This window comes from Solanum lycopersicum, chromosome 11 (genome assembly GCF_036512215.1).
Source record: "Solanum lycopersicum chromosome 11, SLM_r2.1".
NCBI lineage: Eukaryota > Viridiplantae > Streptophyta > Magnoliopsida > Solanales > Solanaceae > Solanum > Solanum lycopersicum.
In genome coordinates, this window is record NC_090810.1 from 2,448,451 (window position 1) to 2,472,429 (window position 23,979).

General features: G+C 31.7%; 5 protein-coding genes and 2 long non-coding RNA genes across 16 annotated transcripts; 4 read left to right on the plus strand and 3 right to left on the minus strand.

The window, feature by feature from the left end:
• Nucleotides 1–218: 218 nt before the first annotated feature.
• LOC101253955 (DEAD-box ATP-dependent RNA helicase 5) lies at nt 219–5,582 on the minus strand. 2 transcript variants are annotated; one of them, XR_011212601.1, is made up of 7 exons: nt 5,344–5,569; nt 4,085–4,564; nt 3,572–3,660; nt 3,142–3,241; nt 2,252–2,369; nt 1,464–1,691; nt 219–560 (listed from the first exon to the last, which is right to left on the minus strand). XR_011212601.1 is itself a non-coding variant. In XM_004249955.5 (6 exons), exons 1-5 carry the CDS (start codon nt 5,482–5,484, stop codon nt 1,491–1,493), a joined length of 1,011 nt encoding a protein of 336 aa, XP_004250003.1. In that variant the 5' UTR covers nt 5,485–5,582; the 3' UTR covers nt 219–560; nt 1,464–1,490. The 2 variants fall into 2 exon arrangements, 1 of the variants encoding a protein (XP_004250003.1); XM_004249955.5 differs by lacking the exon at nt 2,252–2,369 and having other exon boundaries at nt 5,344–5,582.
• Nucleotides 5,583–7,103: 1,521 nt separating this feature from the next.
• Nucleotides 7,104–9,042, minus strand: LOC104644463 (F-box protein At3g07870-like). Of its 2 annotated transcripts, XM_019210862.3 has the most exons (3): nt 8,861–8,969; nt 8,584–8,661; nt 7,104–8,462 (listed from the first exon to the last, which is right to left on the minus strand). In XM_019210862.3, exon 3 carries the CDS (start codon nt 8,454–8,456, stop codon nt 7,188–7,190), a length of 1,269 nt encoding a protein of 422 aa, XP_019066407.1. In that variant the 5' UTR covers nt 8,457–8,462; nt 8,584–8,661; nt 8,861–8,969; the 3' UTR covers nt 7,104–7,187. The 2 variants fall into 2 exon arrangements, with proteins under 2 accessions (XP_019066407.1, XP_010312574.1); XM_010314272.4 differs by lacking the exon at nt 8,584–8,661 and having other exon boundaries at nt 8,861–9,042.
• Nucleotides 9,043–9,389: 347 nt separating this feature from the next.
• On the plus strand, nt 9,390–10,188 carry LOC109118833 (bark storage protein A-like). The gene is made up of 3 exons (XM_019210883.3): nt 9,390–9,404; nt 9,562–9,741; nt 10,012–10,188. The coding sequence occupies exons 1-3, from the start codon at nt 9,390–9,392 to the stop codon at nt 10,186–10,188; spliced, it is 372 nt and encodes a 123-aa protein (XP_019066428.2).
• Nucleotides 10,189–10,940: 752 nt separating this feature from the next.
• Nucleotides 10,941–12,667, plus strand: LOC104644462 (uncharacterized). Of its 2 annotated transcripts, none has more exons than XR_011212602.1 (4): nt 10,941–11,115; nt 11,197–11,274; nt 11,393–11,645; nt 12,254–12,667. It is a non-coding gene; the product is annotated as an uncharacterized lncRNA (long non-coding RNA). The 2 variants fall into 2 exon arrangements; XR_003244316.2 differs by having other exon boundaries at nt 10,944–11,115; nt 11,533–11,645.
• Nucleotides 12,668–12,969: 302 nt separating this feature from the next.
• Nucleotides 12,970–13,366, plus strand: LOC138339726 (uncharacterized). The gene is made up of 2 exons (XR_011212603.1): nt 12,970–13,105; nt 13,212–13,366. It is a non-coding gene; the product is annotated as an uncharacterized lncRNA (long non-coding RNA).
• Nucleotides 13,367–13,704: 338 nt separating this feature from the next.
• On the minus strand, nt 13,705–15,866 carry LOC101251645 (F-box protein At3g07870-like). Of its 2 annotated transcripts, XM_019210844.3 has the most exons (3): nt 15,447–15,619; nt 15,170–15,247; nt 13,705–15,048 (listed from the first exon to the last, which is right to left on the minus strand). In XM_019210844.3, the coding sequence occupies exon 3, from the start codon at nt 15,040–15,042 to the stop codon at nt 13,777–13,779; it is 1,266 nt and encodes a 421-aa protein (XP_019066389.1). In that variant the 5' UTR covers nt 15,043–15,048; nt 15,170–15,247; nt 15,447–15,619; the 3' UTR covers nt 13,705–13,776. The 2 variants fall into 2 exon arrangements, with proteins under 2 accessions (XP_019066389.1, XP_004250489.1); XM_004250441.5 differs by lacking the exon at nt 15,170–15,247 and having other exon boundaries at nt 15,447–15,866.
• Nucleotides 15,867–20,295: 4,429 nt separating this feature from the next.
• On the plus strand, nt 20,296–23,776 carry LOC101254856 (protein PSK SIMULATOR 2). 6 transcript variants are annotated; one of them, XM_004249956.5, is made up of 2 exons: nt 20,296–20,680; nt 21,349–23,776. In XM_004249956.5, the coding sequence occupies exon 2, from the start codon at nt 21,415–21,417 to the stop codon at nt 23,224–23,226; it is 1,812 nt and encodes a 603-aa protein (XP_004250004.1). In that variant the 5' UTR covers nt 20,296–20,680; nt 21,349–21,414; the 3' UTR covers nt 23,227–23,776. The 6 variants fall into 6 exon arrangements, with proteins under 6 accessions (XP_004250004.1, XP_010312577.1, XP_010312576.1 ...); XM_010314275.3 differs by having other exon boundaries at nt 20,316–20,680; nt 21,353–23,776; XM_010314274.4 differs by having other exon boundaries at nt 20,441–21,123.
• Nucleotides 23,777–23,979: the final 203 nt, after the last annotated feature.

The window sequence follows — 23,979 nt, forward strand, 5'->3', positions numbered from 1 at the left end:
GACTAATTCCACGAAATATTCACTAATTTTGATAAATTCCAACTTCCTGTACTCCTTGAGCCTGAGGTTTGATCCAGACTCTGCTAAACTTTAAAAAAATTGTGAATTTCAATCCTACACGAAAGCGCTAAAAGATTTACGTAAAACATTGTCCATGGAAAACATTTACGTTCCCTCATGAGCAAAGCTCGAAGAAATAGACGAAAAAAGAGATGATATAAGAAACTAACAAAAGATTTCAAATAGTAAAAAAGGGGTTATATGCATCTCCTGCAATTATCCAGTTGGGCTATTCCCAGAACACAACAGACCATATGGGGTTACAATTAACTTCCTCTCCTAACACAACATTGAGAACCTTTTATCTAAGATATCTCGAATACATCTACTGTATAACAAAGAATTTTGCAGACAATGTGAAAAGTAGCAGCACGTAGCTGCACCGGTGATATGGAAGAAGTTTACAATTACAGAACTTTCTTCTATTAAGTTGAATGACGCCAGAGGATCTGTAACGATGATAAGGCAAATCAACTGCAAGGACAGCATGTCGCGTTTGTCTGTGGAAAGAAGTGGGGAGGCAAATATCAGATTATATGAACGAGAAGTTGAACATAAAAAGGAAAACATTCGTCAAAAGTAAGGAAAATTTACCCTCAACTCAAAAGTACTTTAAAGCTATAACAGAAAGATCTAATAGATACCTACAACTACTGTTTTTGCCGATCCATTGGCATATTTATGTTCTGCTTGCATAGCACGATCGTAAAATAGATTACACTAGTCTATCTAGCTGCTTCTACCTTCAAACTAGACTATTTTCGGGGCAAAGGAGCTGCTATATTGTGAAGCCAAAAGATCAGTACTGCTTGTCTGCTTGACTAGTGGTGAGTGCAGGTGCTGCTATATTTTTAACCATCTTTCTCTTTTCCTTTTTCCTTGCATTTGTCCTTATCTTATTGAATTTGTTTATCTTACCAGTTATCCTCTGTTAAGGTTCAAAACTTCAAATATAACTCGTATTGAACCAATATCACAACTTACAAGCCATTCATTAAGACAACTACAACAAAGACATACCCAGTACAGTCGCACGTGTGGGGTCTGAGGAGGGGATGTACACAGACCTTATCCCTACCTTGGAGGTTGTCTCCGATGTACCCTCGGTCATTAAGACAGCTAGCTTAGGTAATTAGGCAGCTCTGGGAACAACATAGAGCAAACTCAATTTTTCACAAGTTCTGTAAAGTTAGATGGGCATGGAGGACTATAAAGTTGCTACTATCCAAATTCTCATTAAGTTGGAAATTACAAGTAGATAACTTCTTGCACCCAAAGATCACAGTAAAAAGAGTGTTTGCAAAATTAAACAAACCAAAACGACAGCTTATATATTAACTGACTAATGTATTCCACTCTAAAATCTGAAGTGCAGAATTTACGTTTCAGAGATAGTGACATACCATTGACAACTTAGAAGCACAAATATCTCAAGCCATGTTATGATCATTTACTGGATCATCAAGCGGTATTCTACAGATTGATTCTCCAACACTCTTCTTCATAAGAAAATTGGATGAAGAATTTGAGCAATCATTGAAAGCCAGTATTTGTGGCTTTCCAGAAATAGATTTTGCAATGGATTCAACCGCATCAACATAACCTGTCTCAGAAAGAGGTCCATCGATGACCTGAAATACAAAGACTACCATGAGTAATCTCTGAATGGTTCGGAACACATGATGCTAGTGACGTAAATGACATATATACATCTTGCATATCCATCTCAGAGATCATGAATATAACCTCGAAACCCCAGTCTGACTGGACCATATAATCAAATAAGAGAATACATGATAGTGGCATAACTGCCAAAAGTATAACATCCTAAATTTCTCCACAAGAGATAACAATGAATAATCTCAATTACAAGGCAAGATTCAACTTTTTTTTTTTTTGATGAAGTAAGTTGTTTCATTATCGGCATCAAGAAGATGCAAAGAGTACAAAAGAAGATATGCTAGCTCCATTACATGAAAGGCAAGATACAACTTTTTTAAAAAACCAGTATACAAGGCAGGACCCAAATGCTCTGTCCACAATTAGAAAAGAAAAAAATCAAGCGAAAATGTTGAAAACTCTGAATGGATCATAACAAGAAAACATCAAAGTTTAACAGAAAGAGGAAATCAGAGTAATGCCAACCATAGAATTGGAAATAAACCAAACGAGAGAGGAGAAAGAGACCTACAGAAATTTTTTGTTTTTCGATATTTTATCATGTAGGGACTGGAAAGGAGAAGAGGAATTGTGAGAGTCACATCTATGCCTATCATTTGGAGACTGCCACCATAATCCTAGCCTTTAACCTGGATATTCCACGAGGGATATTAAGTTCCCAATGAAGAGCCTGTTTGGTTTGCATGTAAATTTGATTCTGATTATTGAAACAAGTGATTGTAGAATAACTAATTTAATATCAATTACTTTCACCTAAAAAGTTATGTGGTTAACTGAAAATGTAACTTAAATGAAATCAGGCAGACTCGCCAAATCAAAGAGGCCCTTAAACCTGATTGGTGTCGCTTAGAAAAACTTTCAAAACCTTCCATTTTCTCCACCCACTAAAAATGGAAAATATGTATTGTATACTTATATTAGTTTTCCTTTACTTGTTTTCCACAGAGCAATACGTAATTTGAGTGCCAGTTTGTCTCGCTATTTACAGGGAAAACCTTATCCAAATTCTGCTTTCTATCCAGATCCGTTCTACTTTAGCTATATGCCAGTTTGTGGTTCTTGCACTTACCTGTTCTTATTTCAATTTGTTACTGCAATTCCTTTTGCTTTCTTGAAGCTTACCCCATTGTGAGGATAAACTGTTTCTCTTTTTTCCCCTTACAGAGAAGACAATAAGAAAATTGCTAGGCACTAACTTTTGCCAAAATAACAAAGCAAAATTTTTTAAATTAGAAATCGTGTGGAAATGGAAAAAAGAGGACTTCTTGTGTTAACTAGAGAGCACAGTAAACCAGTTTCAACCTTTCCCTCCTATTATTTAAATACGAAAACAGTGATAGAAGGACAAAAGATCCAAGATAAAATTAATACATAAGCAAAATGCAAAATAATCAAAATTACCAGGAAAGAAACATCAGAAGTTTTAATGGCACCATGTGAGAGGAGTTCTTGAAGTCTTTCAGGAGTAGAAATAAGAAATTCGGGCTCACAGTTCTTCAGGCTGTCAACAAAAAGTGTAATCATATAAAAACAGGGAAGATAGTGAATTTCTTCAAAAGAAAACAGAAGGCTGGAAAGCACACAAGTAGTTTCTAATTGCAACTAGAGCCAATACAACATGGAAAGCTAATGACACATACACGAAGTTATTTATCTATCATAATAATAACTACATCTTGTTATTAACAGAACAAATCATATGCTAAACAGGGAAAGTTAGCAATAAGTCAAGGTTCTGAAAAAAAATAATTATCATCTTTCAAGAAAGACAAATAAATCAACTTTGAGGACTAATAGCCTCAATTATAGAGAAGTTACAGGGGAATCATACCCCTGAATCTGGTGGTCTATAGAAGCACCAGGATGCAGACTCACTGTATGTATTCCAAGAGCTTTCAGAGGCTTGCATATTTTCCGCACCTAATGAACAATTGAAATGCTTATTAAGATACCACAAGGCGTAGAAGGATACATGTAGATATCCATATAATTTTCACACATGAACTTACAGCTTAGTGAACATCTATCTAAATTATAATGTAAGCACAGGAAGAATACATGCACGGAGAAGGATAAACTGTTCTGGATTATTAATTAATTTACTAAAAGAAGTAGGAGATGCATAAAGAAATTCTGTACAACACAAGATATTCTAAGGACCTTTTATCCAAAAATCAAGACTTTCAGCTGAAATACTTTCTATCAGAAGTCCAACTAGCTTAAGAAAATAGCTACGTATTATTTTGCAACCATACCATTAGAAATCAATACAACTTTCACAATGTTGTGTTGAACATATTACAAACAATGGAAGCAGAGAAAATTTGGAGAATATTGCACCAACCTTGACAGCTTTCTCTTGGGAGGGAACAAGGAATAAAAGGTAGGGGTTGCTAATTGATAGACCTTCTTTCTCCTTTCTTGATATGGCATCAGCAGTTGTTGCTGCAACCCAAGCAATTTGCTCAGTTGTAGCATGGGCTTGATTTGTACCAATAATATCTTTGCCACTGGTAAAATATTTCCAGAATTCAATTCCCCATGTATGGATGAAGAAAGGCTTTTCCTCTCTACCACTGAAGGCTCCATCCTGCTGAAGGTCATCCTGAATGTTTTTCAAACAGAGAATTAAGAACTTAGATGGAGCATGCATGTGGAACTCTTCCTTTAATTTGTCAGAATTTTGTGGTAAACCGGTCTTCTTAATAGGGTTCTTGCCCTTTTTCGACTGGTTCTGCTTCTTCTTCTTCTTCTTTACAGGATCAACTTTTCCATGCCTCTCATTGAATGGATCCTCAGGTGTAGGTAAACTATAGCACATTCCCTGTCGATGGAAGGTAAGAAAAAACAGCAAAATTAACACAACGCAAATTAGCCCCATTAGGCTGGTTGCGACAAATTAATATAGGAGTCATATATATATATAAATGTATAGATCCATTCCAATACCACTTAATCTAAGTCCTGCATTTTCCTCTTGGCAGTTTCACATGACGAAAAAAGAAGTGCAAAACTTCGATGGTAACTGGTATGAGCATACATGAATGAATAAGACATGGAGTATTCAATAATCAAACAAATGCACTTCCATAAAGATACACCACCAACAAGATCATACTAAGTAAATGAATTCCAAAACATTTCTCAATTCCTACGCAACAAAGAAAACAATAACTTTCCTCACATTTGACAACTTCACAAAAAAGAACTACTCAAGACACTAATTTTGAAAACAAATAAAGAATACCCAATTCCTTAAAACTCCATTTGAATATACCAAAACGAAAATCTTCCACCTTTTACCATTAACAGCTTCACAAAAAAAAGCTACTCAAAACACTACTTTTGCATACAAATAACGAATACCCAGTTCCTCAAAACACCATTACAACACACCAAAACCTTAATCTTCCTCTTTCTTCCTCAAATCCCTCTCTTCAGCTTTACAAAATAAAACTTCTCAAAACACACAACTTCCATAATCTTTTCTCGACACCCATTTGTCAATACAACATACCCAGATACTCAACGAAATCTCACAATAAAAATCAACAAACCCAACACCCAAATGGACCAAATGAGTTCATATAATGTGAAATTTACCTCACACATACGGCGTTTGCCGGAGAGTCGACGTTTCTTAGCAGCAATGATTCCAGCGATACGATTAGATACCTTGTCATCTTGCTTCTTTCTACTCTTCTTATTCTTCCTTCTCTGAATGGAATCATCGCTTTTCCCCATAGCTGCTGCTGCTGCTGCTGCTGTTGTTCAAGTGAAAGAGGCGGTTTTTGCAGTTTTGTGTAGTGGCGCTTTTCTCTTCGGTTGATTTATGGGTAGGTTTGATATTTAATCAACAAATCGTGGGTATAACTGTAATTAAGCAAGCACTTTCAAAATAAAAAAAGATTTATTTGGAATTATTTTATTTGCATATAGAAAAGGAAGTTAATATTCGTTTCCAATCTGGTTTACGTATACTATATCCTTTTCAGACTTCAAATATGAAATTTCAATCGTAAGTTTTGATATACTACCAAAAGAGTAGTACTTTCCTTTACTAAAATGAAGTTTTATTCGGCACGAATCTAGAATATTTAGACTCCAATGTGGGTATCAAACATAATATTTTTTTGTATAATATTATTTTTAATATATATAGATTAAGTAGACATTTGACCATACAATATCATATCATTATCGTGAGATGGAATCATCGTCGATTTCTCGTTGATTCCATCTCATGATAATCTCATATTATTTAAAAATCATGATTTGGAAATTTCTTATCATGATTTGGGATTTTTAAATACAAAAATTAACCTAGGAGTTTATATTTTGTTAAAACAATACCACATTTTTTTATACACAAATCATTTATTTCGTATGCAAATAAAATTTATAGTCATATCATTACTTTTTAACATTTATAATTCTCGTAAATATATAATTTATTAGTACTTTAAATTTGATGAATATAAATAATAAAGTAGAAATTAATTTGGTGTATAGTAATACTTTTTTGTTTTGTTTTTCATAATAAAAAAAAACTTCTTTTCGTCTACATATGATGTATGTTTAATAATAATCAACTACTTCGAATATGTTTGAGTTAAACACGAAATGTTTAAAGCAATTCAATATGAAAAAAAAAGCAAATTTGATGATGTATGTTTAATAATCAACTACTTCCAATATATTTGAGTTAAATACGAAATGTTTAAAGCAATTCAATATGAAAAAAAGAAAATTTGATGATGTATGTTTAATAATCAACTACTTCCAATATGTTTGAGTTAAACAGAAATTAATGCATTGAAAATATATAATTACACATAAGTAAAATAAGGCATGAACCATTATTATATTAACACAAGATTGTCATAGCTTGATTGTATGGGATGGTATCAACTTAAAAACAAGATGACGATCCAAATAAATCATGCACACGAGTTCACAAATTACATTATGTTCAAAAGTAGACATTTTTATATTGTAGAATAACCAAGTGTTTGAGACAAATAAAAATAAAGTAGGAAATCAAACTCTAAGTCAAGAACTTTACATACAAAATGGTATAAATATAATTATTTAATTTACTATCGAGTTATTGGTTAATTCGTTAAGAAAAAAACCCAACCCATTAAGAATCGATATCCCAATAACAAAAAAAATCTAAACCGCTAAATCAATAACTTTTTTTCGATTTGAATTATCGATTTCGAATCGATTCTAAACAGCCCTAATGTTAAAGCGTGTAATAATAACAATGATATACATAAAATAATCCAGCAAAAGGGCCAGTGAAAGATACTTTTCCACTACACATGACGCATTAATCTCATCAAAATATAATATTTGAGTTGTTAGAGAAGGAACACATTTATTAGATTCAAACTGAAAACCTTACATTGTTACAAAGTAAAATTGTAGGAGAAACACTACTATTAGACTATTGCCATAAAACTCTTGTGATAAAGAGCCCATTCATGAGAGGAGGCCAACAATTTTTCTCGCGGCAATTCAAGTTTCTTTACTGTTCTACGATCTAAATTATAAAGATATATCTCCTCACCATAATAGTGAATCAAGTAAATCAAAAGTCCACCTTCTTGGAGGTACAAAAACTTTACATTCCAAGCATGCCTGTGTCTAATTTCCCTTTCACTGAGACGCTTACTAAAAGGGAAAATCCTCTCATTTAAGAGATTAATCTTATACCTTTTGATCCATGACCGCGTCTCATAGTCCTCCAACCACCACATATCCACAATATACCATGGGAGAATCATGTTACATAAACACAAATGATCATCCTTCACCATAAGTTTCATAGCTAAATGATCTTGATTTGACTTACAAACCTTACTTACAGGAGGATGAGGCATAGTAAACAACTCTTCTTTATCCATTCTGAAAACCATAATTCCGTTTTCACAAGGAGCAATGCCTTTCCTTTTTAAATCGTGCAACGTGATCCAATGCAATGCTCCATTAACAACAGCTGGGTTGCCACTATTTGGCAAAAAGTTGAAGGAGATTGACGAATGAATTTTCTCACACTTCCATATCTTTACAATATGTACGAAATATGTACAACAAGTATCTTGTAGTTGTGCAATAAGAACTCTGAATTGTCTTGTGTAGGGACAAAAATACAGAGCACATACGAAAACTTCACCAGGTGTATATCGTACTGTCAATTCTTCTTGTGTTATAGGGTTGACAATATAATAAGTAGATTTCCACTTGGAGGAAACAAACACAAGTACTCCTTCACAAGAATATAAAAGACAAGGTTTGTCCTTATTAATCCTAAGCTCAGGTTTGAGATGAAGTTTCTGAAACATAACTTTCTTTTTTTTCTTAATCTTCTTGTTTTCATTGTAAACAAAAACATCTTGGCCATGCTTTGCGAAATCACTTTTGGCATCATATTTGGCTAAATCTTCATGTATGATAAACATAGGTGTAGTATGTCTAGATAGATGATGTATATTGGTAAAAGAGTGTTGTGATGAGACTAATAAGGCTCTCCAATGCCTACAAACCCATCGACATCTAAGAAAAGAATGTGATGGAAGTCTACTAAGAATATCAATCACCAGACAATCAGGCAAACGTTCGAAACGATTATCATCATCATCAACAACATTACTACCTTTACATATTGTTTCAACTAGTGAACCCAACCATGTGAAAAAATCAAGTATCATGATCACCTAATAAGTCAAAAAAAATAATAATCACAAAATAAGAATTGGTATCACAGCTTATAGCAGTAAAAAGCAAATCTTTTATACTTTATACTCCAAGATTTCATTATCCCCTCTTAAAATCTACCTTTTAATTTGGTTTTCAGAGGAAAAAACAAATCTTTTCCCCCTTTTTCATCTTCTTTTCCATAAATTCTGTGACTATCTGTTAAACCAAAATTTCATCCAAATCAACCTCTTTTTCTTTTCTCAAAATTTACAAGCAAAATACAACAAGAACTAAAAGGATTTAATACAAACAAGCAAAAGTATATAACTCAAAATTCTTCCCAAAAAAGCATAAATTAACTTAAAAAGACTCCAATTTTTAACCCAAAAAAACATCGAAAAAGCTAAAAACTCACCAATTATATGAGAAGAACTCAGCAATCACAAGGGTTCCCTTCTGAACGAGAGAGAAATTGTTGATGAAAACTAAAATTTGGACTCTATTCAATAGGTTAAAATTTTCATAGGTATATTATGACGATTTAAATCTTTTATAATAGAGTTGTCTACTTAATTTAGGATTTGGATATCTTTATTCAACAAATTATACTTAATTTAGCTTTTTTATAATAGAGTTTTACTGAAGAGAAATATGATATAATATATTATATTACTATAAATGGATTATACTTAATTTAGCTTTTTTATAATAGAGTTTTACTGAAGAAAAATATGATATAATATATTATATTACTATAAATGGAAAAGAGAAATATTTTAGTTAATAAGCTTATAATAGATTTGTAAAAGAAATTTCAAAACAATATTATTTTTTGTTCGTTTAATAAATTAAAGCGCTAGAATTGGAAAAAAAAACATCGAAGAGAGGAAGCCAGAATGTTATAAATGGTAAAATGTATTATATATTATATGATATTACTATAAATGGTAATTATGAAGGTAATATATATTGTTTATGTAAAATAGTCATATATATATATATTGATTTTCATTTATATATGTACTAGTGAGACAAGTCCGTGCAAAGTATGATCTTAAATTTGTAAAAGGAGATACAATATGTAATAATTATGATGTGTTTGGATGAAATTAACAGGGGATAAATCTTGATCAATGTGCAAATTCAACATTGTGTCTACCAGAAAAGCCAAAACTAGTTGTTGGATTGAAGGGAGCTACTTCAAATTTTTTCATTGACAATGCAGCTTACACACAATTCCTTTTCAATACTTTTGGTGTCACATCACTTGACATGGAAAGCTCAGCTGTAGTAATGGTAACTTGCTTTTCCTGTTTAAGTTGTATAAATCGTCGGTATAAAATATGATTAGATGGCTGATTGAAAAACACCGACTATAGTTAAACTCATAATATACCAGCTTTATTTGTCTTTAACTACGTGCAATCGTCCATAAAAAGTAGATAAGTAACACTGAAAATAAGACAGTTACTTATTATAACATGTTAAAATATATAATCAATCTAAATTTAAATATATTTTTTGCAATATTTATGCATATATAAGTTTTTTTTTTTTTTTGTGCAGACATGTTTGTCAAATGGATATCCAGTTATTGCAATTCGTGGATTATCAGATTTAGCAGGAACACAAAAAGGGGATAACACAATAAGATTATTTGGATCTTTAGCTGCTCTAAATACAGCAAAAGTTGTAATTGGTTTTGTTAAGTCACTATCAATAAATCATATTTCGCGATTTTAACTAGAATATTATCGAAGATGAATTTAGAGCAGGTTCTATAAGTTTGACTTAACTTATTAATATTGCTCCAATGTGTACGCATAAAATATATTTCAATGTATACGTATAATAAGATCACACGCTTATTATGAATCAATTTTCTCTTTGCTCCTAATGTTCAATTTTTTAAAATTAGAATTTGACAAATTTATTAGGATTTTTGACTAAATATTAACAATTTACTACTATTATTTATTGTACTAGTTACTCAATGTACATTTTACATCTTATGTTTCAATTTTATTCTCTGTGTAAGAAGCACAATGTTATCATATTTTACTGATCATGAATCCAAACACCAATTATTTTTTTCATTCAAATTCCTCAAATAAATTTTGCAAACTCAAAAAAGATAAATAAGAATAACAAATATAATTTTATGTGACCATCTTTTTTTTTCTTATTTATTTATTTATTAATTTTCCATATTTTTTTCCATTCATCATTGTTTACATAGGAATATGCTATTTAAAAGAATTGAGTGTTATGAAAGTATTATACGCATGTGGTCCAGTAATAACAAAGTAAAATAAAATATACAATAGTTGAAGAAAAAACGTAATTTGATAATTACTTAAAAATGGGAGAAAAAGAACAAATTTACTATGGTATAACATTTTTGAAATGCATTATATTTAATTCAATATTTTTTAAAAAAAATGAATAATACTACTAATAACTAGGGTAAATTAGGAATTATTTCTTGTTTTTGTACTGAAAATGCATTGCAACTTGCAAGTTTCAAAATCTCTCTCCCTCTCTTTCTCCCTGCGAAATCAAATGAACGACGGCGCAGTGCGGCAGTCTGCCGGAGGACAGCTCAAAATCTCGAAATCGACGTACGGGATATTCAACCACAGTGACCGATCGATCACCTTTTGGGATAAGGTTAGTTACTCTTCTGAATTTCTATATCCCTGAGTTCATTTGCTTTAGCTTTTGATGTTTAATCGCTTTGTATTTTGTTAGACGGTTCGTTCCTGAGAGTAGTGTTCATGCACGGAGGTCCTGTGCTCGATTGTTGCTTCCACGACGTTTTTCAGTGAGGTCTGTAGTTATGATGTTGGTGTTTTCTATTTTACCTTGTGTTAATTGGATACAGTGCATTGTTGAATCATCCTGATTAGGTGAATTAGTGAATGCTTATTCTATTGCTTTTCTCTAGGATCTGATCTCAGTTTGGGGAAACTGCGATAATGTTTATTCAGTTTCAGTGATTTGGTTGAGAAATAGTCATCATAACCATCCATGTCATATCGTTATTTCTGATTGATGCATAGTATGTTATTGTTTCAACACTATCAGTTATAATAACATTCTCGCTGGAAAATTTGCCCCCCTGCAACGACGGAAGAGAGGATATATTGGGAGACATGATCATGCACCTGTTCGCTGTGTTGAATACTCATATGCAACTGGTCAGTGTAAATATTTATGGCATTAAAATTTTTTGATTCTGGTCTAAGATATGAGCTAGTGGTATATTCGTTTGAAATATAAGGAGATTCAAAGAAGCAGATAAAAAATATTCTTATGCATTTCAGCTTTTAAGTAAGTTTTGGTGAACATTGCATCTTTTCGCTATTCAACTCTTATATTTCTGATTCTGTTCAATATGTTCCCCATTGTTAAGCTACCAAAAATGATTAGTGATATGTTATCTACTTTACTTTAGCAATTAGTTACTCGGATTTTATTTTTGGCTTGTTGAGCTTTAACGAAAGCCAAGGTTAAACATTCCAAAAGAGGATTGTATGTGAAACATATTGGTGGCTTTATAGAAGTTTCTGCATCGGAAATTCAATCACATCAGTCCCGACTCAATTTTAGCATGGCTGGTTAAAGAAGGTGCATGTTCACCTGTCTTTCCTTTTTGTAAATGGATCACCAAACTCTTCAAAATATTGTTAGTCATTGATTTTCCTCTTCAAAATTGGTCCAACCTATGTATTTTAGTCGTTGATGATTATGTGAGCCCTATGATATGTTGATTAGAAATCTCAACAATGGCATTCTATTATTTCAGCTTAGAGTCGGTATGTTTTGAAAGTTAGCTCCAGTACAATTATGTGATTTTCTTGAATGGAATAAGGCAAGTGATAACTAGTAGCTGGGATGAAACCTTGAAATGCTGGGATCCTAGAGGTGCAAGTTATCAGGAACATACTCGTGTTGGAACTTATACACAACCAGCTCCCTTGTTGGAACTGTTTAGCAGTAGCAATTGTTGGATGACATGTGAATGTTTATGGCTTGCAAAACATGTCTCGTTTCCAACAGAGGGAATCTTCCTTGACGTATGAAACTAGATGTGTCCGGTGCTATTCCAATGTAACAGGTTTATTTCTTATCTCTACTTGCTGCTTCATTCTACTGTTCTAGAGCTTAATTTAATGACTCAATATTGGACTTTCGGTTGCAAGGTTTCTGCTTCTTACTATCTTTCAGCTAGTTTATGTTCACTCTAATGATTGACACCATATTAGGGTCCGTTTTTTTAGCATGTTTGACTCAAAACAACTACTAGTTGTATCAAATATATATCCTCCTGGAGTCTCAGTAGTCCAAACAAATTTACGAGTACAGTTCTCTTAGGTTTGAACTACAAATCACCCATCTATACTTGCAGTTTTGTAATATCCCGTAGTTTCTGTAAATGAGCTAATTTGATTCAATAATTAAAGAGTCGTCCATCGTAAATTTGGAATTCACCATAAAAGCCACATTTACATCACCATCTTTATGCAAAAACTTAATGACACACAAATATTCTCTCAAATCTTTCATGACGAATATTATTGAATATTTGGAACATATCTAATGTCACTTTTGTTGTAAATTGTAGGCGTAAAGTAAAATTTACTTATGGAAATAGAATGTAAGAGCTTCAACCCATCATTAGGTTTGGATTAGCACTTGTGCTTTCATCAATTTTCTGATTCCCTTTATGCATTGCTTGGCTGTTTTATACATGGAATTTGTAGGCGTTCGATTGAAGGTCAGGTTGCAATGGAAAATATTTTGATTTCTCTGAGGCCAGTCAGTCTAAGAAATATGTAAATTTGCATATTCTGCTTGACACAATCTTAAAAACTAAAATTGAAGAAAATAAAACTGTAGGTGTTAATGACATTTTTTTTGTCTCCATTGTCGAACAGAATAAATTGTTGAAGAGTAGTTTAAGTCAGTGTAGAAGATATCTATACAATAAAGAGTAAGTGCTTTTTCAAGATATTATGAGACAATTCAAGTGGAGCAGTACATATATAGTTGTATACTTTCTCTGATTTCTTAAAGATAATTGGTTGTGCTTTAGACTTACCATGTGAACGACAGCTATGGTACTTTTGGGCTCTATGCTGATTGTTTTTACCCTAAATTTCATCACGGATTGCAGCATTGCCATTTGTAGACTCTTGTCTGTTAAAGTGTGTGGCAATAACAACGATATACCAATTGACGCATTATGTAACCATCTCATCAAAATATTCAAATTGTTTATTAGATTCAAAACTGAAAACCTTACAATTGTAGGAGAAACACTACCTATTAGACTATTGCCATAAAACTCTTGTGATAAAGAGCCCATTCACGAGAGGCCAACAATTTTTCTCGCGGCAATTCAAGTTTCTTTACTGTTCTACGATCTAAATTATAAAGATATATCTCCTCACCATAAAAGTGAATCAAGTAAATCAAAAGTCCACCTTCTTGGAGGTACAAAAACTTTACATTCCAAGCATGCCTGTGTCTAATTTCCCTTTCACTGAGACGCTTACTAAAAGGGAAAATCCTCTCATTTAAGAGATTAATCTTATACCTTTTGATCCATGACCGCGTCTCATAGTCCTCCAACCACCACATATCCACAATATACCATGGGAGAATCATGTTACATAAACACAAATGATCATCCTTCACCATAAGTTTCATAGCTAAATGATCTTGATTTGACTTACAAACCTTACTTACAGGAGGATGAGGCATAGTAAACAACTCTTCTTTATCCATTCTGAAAACCATAATTCCGTTTTCACAAGGAGCAACGCCTTTCCTTTTTAAATCGTGTAACGTGATCCAATGCAATGCTCCATTAACAACAACAGGATTGAAACTATTTGGCAAAAAGTTGAAGGAGATTGACGAATGAATTTTCTCACACTTCCATATCTTTACAATATGTACGAAATATGTACAACAAGTATCTTGTAGTTGTGCAATAAGAACTCTGAATTGTCTTGTGTAGGGACAAAAATACAGAGCACATACGAAAACTTCACCAGGTGTATATCGTACTGTCAATTCTTCTTGTGTTATAGGGTTGACAATATAATAAGTAGATTTCCACTTGGAGGAAACAAACATAAGTACTCCTTCACAAGAATATAAAAGATAAGGTTTGTCCTTATTAATCTTAAGCTCAGGTTTGAGATGAAGTTTCTCAAACACAACCTTCTTTTTTTTCTTAATCTTCTTGTTTTCATTGTAAACAAAAACATCTTGTCCATGCTTTGCGAAATCACTTTTGGCATCATATTTGGCTAAATCTTCATGTATGATAAACATAGGTGTAGTATGTCTAGATAGATGATGTATATTGGTAAAAGAGTGTTGTGATGAGACTAATAAGGCTCTCCAATGCCTACAAACCCATCGACATCTAAGAAAAGAATGTGATGGAAGTCTACTAAGAATATCAATCACCAGACAATCAGGCAAACGTTCGAAACGATTATCATCATCATCAACAACATTACTACCTTTACATATTGTTTCAACTAGTGAACCCAACCATGTGAAAAAATCAAGTATCATGATCACCTAATAAGTCAAAAAAAATAATAATCACAAAATAAGAATTGGTATCACAGCTTATAGCAGTAAAAAGCAAATCTTTTATACTTTATACTCCAAGATTTCATTATCCCCTCTTAAAATCTACCTTTTAATTTGGTTTTCAGAGGAAAAAACAAATCTTTTCCCCCTTTTTCATCTTCTTTTCCATAAATTCTGTGACTATCTGTTAAACCAAAATTTCATCCAAATCAACCTCTTTTTCTTTTCTCAAAATTTCATAAGCAAAATACAACAAGAACTAAAAGGATTTAATACATACAAGCAAAATTATATAACTCAAAACTCTTCCCAAAAAAGCATAAATTAATTTAAAAAGACTCCATTTTTAACCCAAAAAAACATCGAAAAAGCTAAAAACTCACCAATTATATGAGAAGAACTCAGCAATCACTAGGGGTTCCCTTCTGAACGAGAGAGAAATTGTTGATGAAAACTAAAATTTGGACTCTATTCAATAGGTTAAAATTTTCATATGTATATTATGACGATTTAAATCTTTTATAATAGAGTTGTCTACTTAATTTAGGATTTAGATATCTTTATTCAACAAATTTAGCTTTTTTATAATAGAGTTTTACTGAAGAGAAATTTTTTATAATAGAGTTTTACTGAAGAGAAATATGATATAATATATTATATTACTATAAATGGAAAAGAGAAATATTTTAGTTAATAAGCTTATAATAGATTTGTAAAAGAAATTTCAAAATAACATTATTTTTTGTTCGGTTAATAAATTAAAGCGCTAGAATTGGAAAAAAAAAGATTGGAGAGAGGAAGCCAGAATGTTATAAATGGTAAAATGTATTATATATTATATGATAGTACTATAAATGGTAATTATGAAGGTAATATGTGTTGTTTATGTAAAATGGTCATACATATTTGATTAATGATTAAAATGTTACATTCGTTAGTTGAATATATATAAAATTATATTACATATTATATATTATAAATATATAATTTTTTTTTGTGGAAAGTTGGGATACATATTGGGCTTTCATATTGAACTACCTAAAGTTAGGTATTAGGCCTACGATCAAAATAGGGATAATTATATATAATTGCTAATTATTAATTTAATTTAAATTAAATTATAATTATATTTTGATTTAAGTGTATTTCGCAAAAAAATATTGTTATTACATTTCTATCCTTGGTGAATTTCTCTCGCTGCTGTCTTTCTCGATGGACAGTTTCGCTTGCCTCTTTCGCTTTTATATAAACACAAATGTATAAAATGTATTTTTGTTTGTATAAAGCGAAAGAAATTGTATAATACATATATTTTCGTTCCCCTCTCTCAAATCTCGCTCGGCACTGCCACTTGACTCTCTCACTTTATACAAACACAAATGTGTACATTGTGTTTGTGTTTGTATAAAACGAGAGAAAATTGTATACACAAAAATACAAATGCATATATACAAATATGATATTTCCTTGCCCAATTTTTTTGTCTTTCTCTCTTTCTCGCTTTATACAAACAGAAATTATACAATTGATTTTTTTGTATATGTATACCGAAATAGATCATATGATTGTTTCTTTTGTATACATGTGCAACTAAATAGCCATAGCAAACATAAAATTTGCTATGAAGCACAGTTATACAAATTATAGTTATAACATACAAATATAATTTTTTTTATGTTTACTATATACAAAGTTGTTCAGACCTAGTTAGGTTGGATTTCATTTTTGACCTATCAAAGTAGTAATTACATAAGTTCAATCACTTTCTTATTACTTTCTATCACTTTCTTAATAGAAAATATTGTATATTCAAAGATGCATAAGGCCTAATTATGTCTCTTTCCAAATATTTTGCCTTTTTTCACAAAATTGCATTTCTTCTTAATCACACATGCAATTTTTGACCCCATTATGATTTAATTCAATCATTCATGATTTCCTATCACTATTACTTAGAGAATTGCCACAAACACTAAGCTATAAAAAGTCCATAAATTCTAGCTTATGAAAACAATTATTTTCTTTACAATCATGGAATATAAGAAAATATAAGTACTAAAAATCCTCACTTTTTAAGTCATTTGGATTCACACATGAAGAAAGACTAAAAATAATGTTCATTTCCTTTTTCGTTCAACTTTTATGTAAGAAAACTATATAAGTAAATAAAATATTAATTGATTCCCAAATAATGTTATTTTGACAAACTTGAACATCATACATCTCAAGAAATATTAAGTTTGAATCTTGTAAATAGAAAAATTATTAACAGAGGATATTTCCACTTTAACGAAGAATGCAAATTTAAATTAGGCTAATAACTATCGAGTAATTAAAAAGAACTCCAAAAAAATAATCAAAAATTGGTTTATTTAAGTGTATAATCATAATAGCTCCTTCAACTCTTGTTATTATAAAACATCAAAGTATATCTCAAGAAACAATAAACTAGAGTGGATAATGAAATTGTTGAATACTTCAAAGCCTACTCTAGTTTTTGTTTTTTTAGTACACTCTAATTAATTTATACAAAATGTTTCAAGATTCCAATTTCATTTAATTATATTAAATTGATATTATATTATATAGTACTATATAATACAAAATAGTATTTCTCTTTATGTTTAAACGTTTTTTCAAAATAAAAAGTGACACTATCCAAGACCAAACGGACCCTTAATTTTTTTTCTTAAAAGCTGCTAAACATCATTACTTTTTAATCTTAGAATCAAAGTAGTAAAACTTGTTTGCATTCTCAAGACACAAATATTATTTTAAAATTTTGTTATTCAAAAGCAACACTTAACGAAATCATCTTTTAGTCTATCAGAGGTGTGATAAAGTGATAAATATTTCTTCATTCTTAATTAAAAATATCAAACTTAAATTCCCAAAATTTATAATTGCCTTTGTTAGAAAATGTCTATCACCAATATAAGACTTTCCTATTTCAATTCATAATTAATCGAGCTATAATTGAGGTACCAAACATATAGGCGGAAAATAAAAAATAATAATCTATCTTTTTGGAGTATATAATATATATATATATAATGTTCATTTTCTCGAGCTCAAAAATTTATAGTATAGTACTATATTGTTGTTAGTCCCTATAAGTTAAAGAAGATTCCTTTCAACATTTAAGTCTTTTTTTTAAAAATAATAATTAAAGAATATGAAAAGTAAGAAAAAATAGGTTAAAAAGGAGGAGTCGGGTCAAACCAAGTTAAGTGGGTGGGTCATGTTACTGTCGTAAATGGGTCCCAAAAATTTGACCCGAAGGTCAAAACAGTAATTAGCTATTTTCTCCGCGTGGTCATCTATAATGATTGAGACTAATCTCTATATATTTTCTTTTGCCCCCTCTACTTATCTATATTTCCTTTTTAGTCCCAAATTTCAAACTATTTTCTACTTCTTGCATCTCAAATTTTAAAATTTCTTTACATGGATTGGGATAGATGAAATTATTGCGGGATTGTTTGGTTCCTTGAATTATGTCTACTTATGAAACTAATTCATTTTTATTTTTTATATAATGATTCGAAAAAATTAGATTCGTTGAAGAGAAGAGCCGATAGAAAAATTTGAGAAAATTGAAACCATCGAATGTCTTCAGTTTTTCTTTGGAAAACTTTCTCTTAGAATCAAGTTTGAGGTTAATCTTATGTTTTATTTGACTAAAAGTATATAAAATGAATTTATAAGTTTAATCAGATAAGTATAAATTTTAATTTTAAATTGAGTTATGAAATATATAAAGGTTAAGTTTAAGATTTAAATAATTTTATTTAGTAGAAGGTTGTAATTTTGATAAAATAAAATATAAATTTAATTTCAACTCAATATGTCTTATTCCATCCTATTTGTTTTGTTTCCTTCCACTTTTTAGGTAATACTTATATATTAGTCTAAGAATTATAATTTCGAAATAACTTATATGTGAATTTATCATTTGCTTTACTGATCAAATTATTTCGAAATTATAATTATTGGATCAATTTATCCCAAAAATATGAGATTTTTTTAATAAAACAATTATAATAAAATCTTCAAAAAAGTTTGCATTGTATTTAAATTAATAAAATATTTTATTACTCAAGGTTGGTAATTATTAGCTGTAGATGTAATTTATTGAAAATCATTCAATGACTAAAAAAAGAAAGAAATTTATTTAAGTATAATTTCTTGTTGTGTCAAATTTGTAATCAAAATTTTAAATGTCTTCCATCAAACAAATATATCTTCTCCTTTAATATGATTTTTTGCCTTTTTTTGTGTAAATGAGAACTCTTTTTATTACTTATTAATTATATAAATATGGTCAGAAAAGAATAAGTACAAACTTGATGATATTGGACCAGCTCTTTCACTTGACAAATAAATTTTCTTTTGTTTGACTCTTTTGACTAAAGGTGGTATAAAAAAGGAAATATAATAAAGATGATGATTTTACATACCACTTTTCTAAAAGAAAAAAAATAGCATTAATTAAAGATTTGAAATCAAATAAAGGTAATAGTTTGGTAGTTGATTTGAAAGTAAGTTATGTTAATATTAAATATTTTATAAGTAATATCACATTTGATATTTATTAGGAGTTATATAAAATAAAAAGTGAAATAACTAATACATATGAATAACTAAATTTTGTATAACTAATACATGTACTAAATTAATAGTCTCTATATTTTATTTTTATTAGCTCGAAATTTAAGATCGTAAGTGATATACAGATACCCTTCATCATACTTTTGAGACATTGGTGCTCTTATCGTCCAAAAACTAGAGCATATATGCCCTTGGGTTTTTGGATGGTAAGGGCATAAATGCCCTAAAAGTATGACGGAGAGCATCTGCATATCATTTACGATAATTCAGAGGTATATTCATCCCTCTTTTTCCTATACTAGAATATCTTTTAGTCTTATAATCTTAAAAATGTCACATGAAAAATCAAATTTTATAAAATTGTTGAAAAGGGAAAGACACATTCATTTTCAAACAAACAAACAAACTGAAACGAAGGTGATACATCTTCATAACTAATCATTGTTTTACTAAGAATTACGTATATAACTCTAGTCAGCAGACAAACGACTTCTTTAAGTATTGTGACGATTTGATTATCAACCAATATTCTCGAATACTATTATATAAAACCACATTCGTATGGAGTTTGAATATATTTTATTTCTCAATATAAACATTACAAACTCTAATATAAATATCAAAAACACCGAGTAAAATCAACTAAACATAAAGAAGAGGAAAAGGAAAGGAAGAATTATTAGTACCATAATAAAATCTAACAAATTAAATAGGGGCTGGTGGAAAGGAGAACAATAAATTGGAATAAGTTGGAGGCTGCAAATGCAAGAAAATAATAAATGTACCAATAAATTTCACTCGTTTTTTCAACTTTTTTTTTATTTTTCTTACAAAAATTTCCACTTTCTTGCATGTGGACTTCATAGTCTCCACTTCACCTTCCTCTTCCCTTCCTTTTCTTCTACCCCCCCCCCCCTAAACCACCCCACCCCACCTCCCAAAACCACAAAAGAAGGAACCCCTTGTGATTGTTGAGTAGTCCAAATAAGTTCTTCTCAGATAATAGGTGAGTTTTCAGCTTTATTGGTGTTTTTTTTGGGTTAAAAATGGAGTCTTTTTGTAGTTTTAGTTTTGATATTTGAAGGGGTTTGAGTTTATGACTTTGTTGTTTATGTGAAGTAGTTTTTATGGGGGTTTATCTACTTTTTTTTTCCGTTCTTGGTTGAGATTTCTGTATAAAAATGAAGTCTTTTTAAGGTAATTTCTGCTTTTTTGGGAAGAATTTTGAGTTATATACTTCTGCTTGTTTATATTAAATCCTTTTAGTTCTTGTTGTATTTTGTTTGTAAATGTTATGAAATTTTGAGGAAAGAAGAAGAGGTTGATTTAGGTGCTGTTTGGATGAAATTTTGGTTTAACAGACAGTGATAGTAAAGTCACAGAATTTATGGAAAAGAAGATGAAAAGGGGGGAAAGATTTGCTTTTTCCTCTGAAAACCAAATTAAAAGGTAAAGACTTTTAAGATGGGATAATGAAATCTTGGAGTAGAAAGTATAAAAGATTTGCTTTTTATTGCTCTAAGCTGTAAAATTTATAAAAGGACAAATAGTGATGGTAGTCAGCAAAGAAATGGATTTCACATGTTTTCTCTTTAAAAGTTTTAGAAATTTACTAGTTAAAGTTTTTTTTATATGTTGTTCTTATAAGGTATTATTTGTTTGTATTGTTTTTAGCCAGAAGTAATTTGCTGGTGGATTTGAGTTTGAGATCGTTCTTGAATATACCCTTTGATACTAGAGATGGTTGCTGAATCTTGGTTTCGTAATTTCTGGAAAAATTCGAAAAAGCATGAGGGTGGTGGTCATCAAAAGGTGCTAGTTGGTGTTCTAGCATTTGAAGTTGCAAGTTTGATGTCTAAGCTGGTTCATGTATGGCAGTCTCTAAGTGATAAACAAGTGGCTAGATTGAGGGATGAGATAATGAACTCGGTCGGTATAAAGAAGCTTATTTCGGATGATGATTCATATACTGCAAGATTGATATGTACTGAGTTGGTTGAGAACTTGGGACATGTAGCAACTGCTGTTTCTAGGCTTGCAAAGAAATGTAATGATCCGTTCTTGAAGAGTTTCGAGCAAGCCTTCAATGATTTGCTAAAAGTTGGTGCTGATCCATACGGGTGGCAACTCTCATGGAAGAAGATGGACAAAAAAATCAAGAAGATGGAACGGTTTATTGTGATAAATGCGAATTTGTATCAAGAAATGGAGAATCTTTCTGATCTTGAACAGACATTGAGGAGATTGAAGGGAAATGATGATGCAGATAGTATTACCTTGGTTGAATACGAGAAGAAGCTTGCGTGGAAGAAGCAGGAGGTGAAGCACCTTAAGGATGTCTCTATTTGGAATAGAACTTACGATTATATTGTCCGTCTTTTGGCGAGATCCTTGTTTTCTATATTTAGTAGGATAGGGCATGTGTTTGGAGTTGATCCCGTTGTGGATGAGAGGGCTAAAGCATCCAGAGATCTAGATTCTGATCAAATCCATCGGAGCTACTCAGTTGCTTATGCTCAGTCATCTGTTCACCCATCTGAAAGTAGTCTCTCTAGATTTTCTTCGGAACCAGTAGAAAGCATCCTTGCGAAATCTGGACCAATTTCGAGCACTAGGAACATTCACAGTTCTTATTCCGGTCCCTTGAAAAGTTCAACATCAACAGCAAGCCCGATTCCTGGAAGGCATTCTTCTGCTGGTTTCTATTCGGGTCCTCTGGGGAGGTCAACAACAAAATCTGGTCCTCTCCCTCTATTTAATAAATCCGGCATGAAGTGGTGGAAATCCCGTGATCGTTCAGGTAACCTAAATGGAAAAGGCTCAAATTTAAAACATGCTCGACCGACCTCTGGACCGCTTAAAGGCTGCATGATGGTTGGGAATGGTTCTCCTGTAAGTAATTGCCATCTAGATCCACACGGATTTCATTCAGGTTTTCTAAATGCAACGAAAGGAGCTGGTGTAGATGGACTTGCTGATGGCTATTCAACTTGCTCTTATCTAACAAGTTATAATGCGAAAAAAAGGCTGTTAAATGCTCCTCCAGAAACTCTCGGGGCTGCTGCCTTAGCACTGCATTATGCAAATGTCATTATCGTGACTGAGAAACTAGTGGCATCTCCTCACTTGATCGGACATGATGCAAGAGAAGACCTGTACAACATGCTACCGGCTAGTTTAAGAGCAGCCCTCAGGGCGAAATTAAAACCATTTGCTAAGAGCTTGACGTCATCCGTTTATGACACAGTTCTTGCTGGAGAATGGAATGAAGCAATGCTGGGGATACTAGAATGGCTTGCTCCTCTTGCTCATAATATGATAAGATGGCAGTCCGAGCGGAGTTTCGAGCATCAGAACTTTGTTTCCAGAACAAATGTGCTGCTAGTACAAACCCTTTATTATGCAAATCAAGAAAAGACAGAATCAGCAATCACAGAGCTGCTCGTTGGTTTGAACTACATATGGAGGTATGGCAGGGAAGTGAATGCTAAAGCGATAGAGGAATGTGCTAGTGCTAGAATGATGTTTAATGATGATTACTTGGATGACTGACAAACATTTTGATCTTTAGTCAGTGATTTTGGGCTTGAATGTTTTGGAGTTGAGGAACTGTTCCACGGCAAAATGCCTCTCTTCAGAAGCAAAGCACGAGTCTTCTCTGCCAAGTTTTTTCAACTGTTGCTGATTCAAGCTACTCAGATTCCATGAGATTCCTTATTCGTCAAAAGGGTGACGAATACTGCAGAAATGTAACACACTTAAAGCTTCTGAACATTCTTTCAGGTCAGTAAGCCATGACCATTTTCCTATTTTGCCAGCAGAACTTGGGATCACATTTGATGAATCGGAGTCCACGCTATAAATTCTATATCTTGTTATTTTGTTAAATGTATAGAATTAGCTGAGATTGTTTTTTCTAGCTTTGTATATTTACATAACAAAGGCTTTCTTTTAGCATATAAGATAATGAAAGGTTTGGTGCAGTAGTTTGTTCTTGATGAACTTTTGGAGTATCTTTGCAATACTATGAAGCAAGAAATTTGAGAATTAGTAAAGCCACATTTCTGGCCTGTGGTTAATATGATGGTTACATTGGTACTGATTAGAATGCATCCTTGTTTTTTCTTTCGTTATAGTGTTGTTCAGCTATCTTGTGTGCACCTCGATTATTTCATGGAGTAGCTAATACCTCGTACTATCAGGTGGATCGTATAACTCTTATCGGTCTATCCACTAATGTTTTCATTGAGTAGTTGCTACGTTGTATGAGCGCGAATGCCGAATAACTTTGTTCACCTACCTAGT

Coding starts and splice junctions, on each gene's coding strand:
- LOC101253955 (XM_004249955.5), bottom strand. CDS start 5,484: ATGGGGAAAAGCGATGATTCCATTCAGAGAAGGAAGAATAAGAAGAGT. Junction 4,565..5,343: donor GCAAACGCCGTATGTGTGAG/GTAAATTTCACA, acceptor TTCCATCGACAG/GGAATGTGCTATAGTTTACC. Junction 1,692..3,141: donor CTTCTGATGTTTCTTTCCTG/GTAATTTTGATT, acceptor TTTGTATTTCAG/GTCATCGATGGACCTCTTTC.
- LOC104644463 (XM_010314272.4), bottom strand. CDS start 8,456: ATGATACTTGATTTTTTCACATGGTTGGGTTCACTAGTTGAAACAATA.
- LOC109118833 (XM_019210883.3), top strand. Junction 9,742..10,011: donor AAAGCTCAGCTGTAGTAATG/GTAACTTGCTTT, acceptor TTTTTTGTGCAG/ACATGTTTGTCAAATGGATA.
- LOC101251645 (XM_004250441.5), bottom strand. CDS start 15,042: ATGATACTTGATTTTTTCACATGGTTGGGTTCACTAGTTGAAACAATA.
- LOC101254856 (XM_004249956.5), top strand. CDS start 21,415: ATGGTTGCTGAATCTTGGTTTCGTAATTTCTGGAAAAATTCGAAAAAG.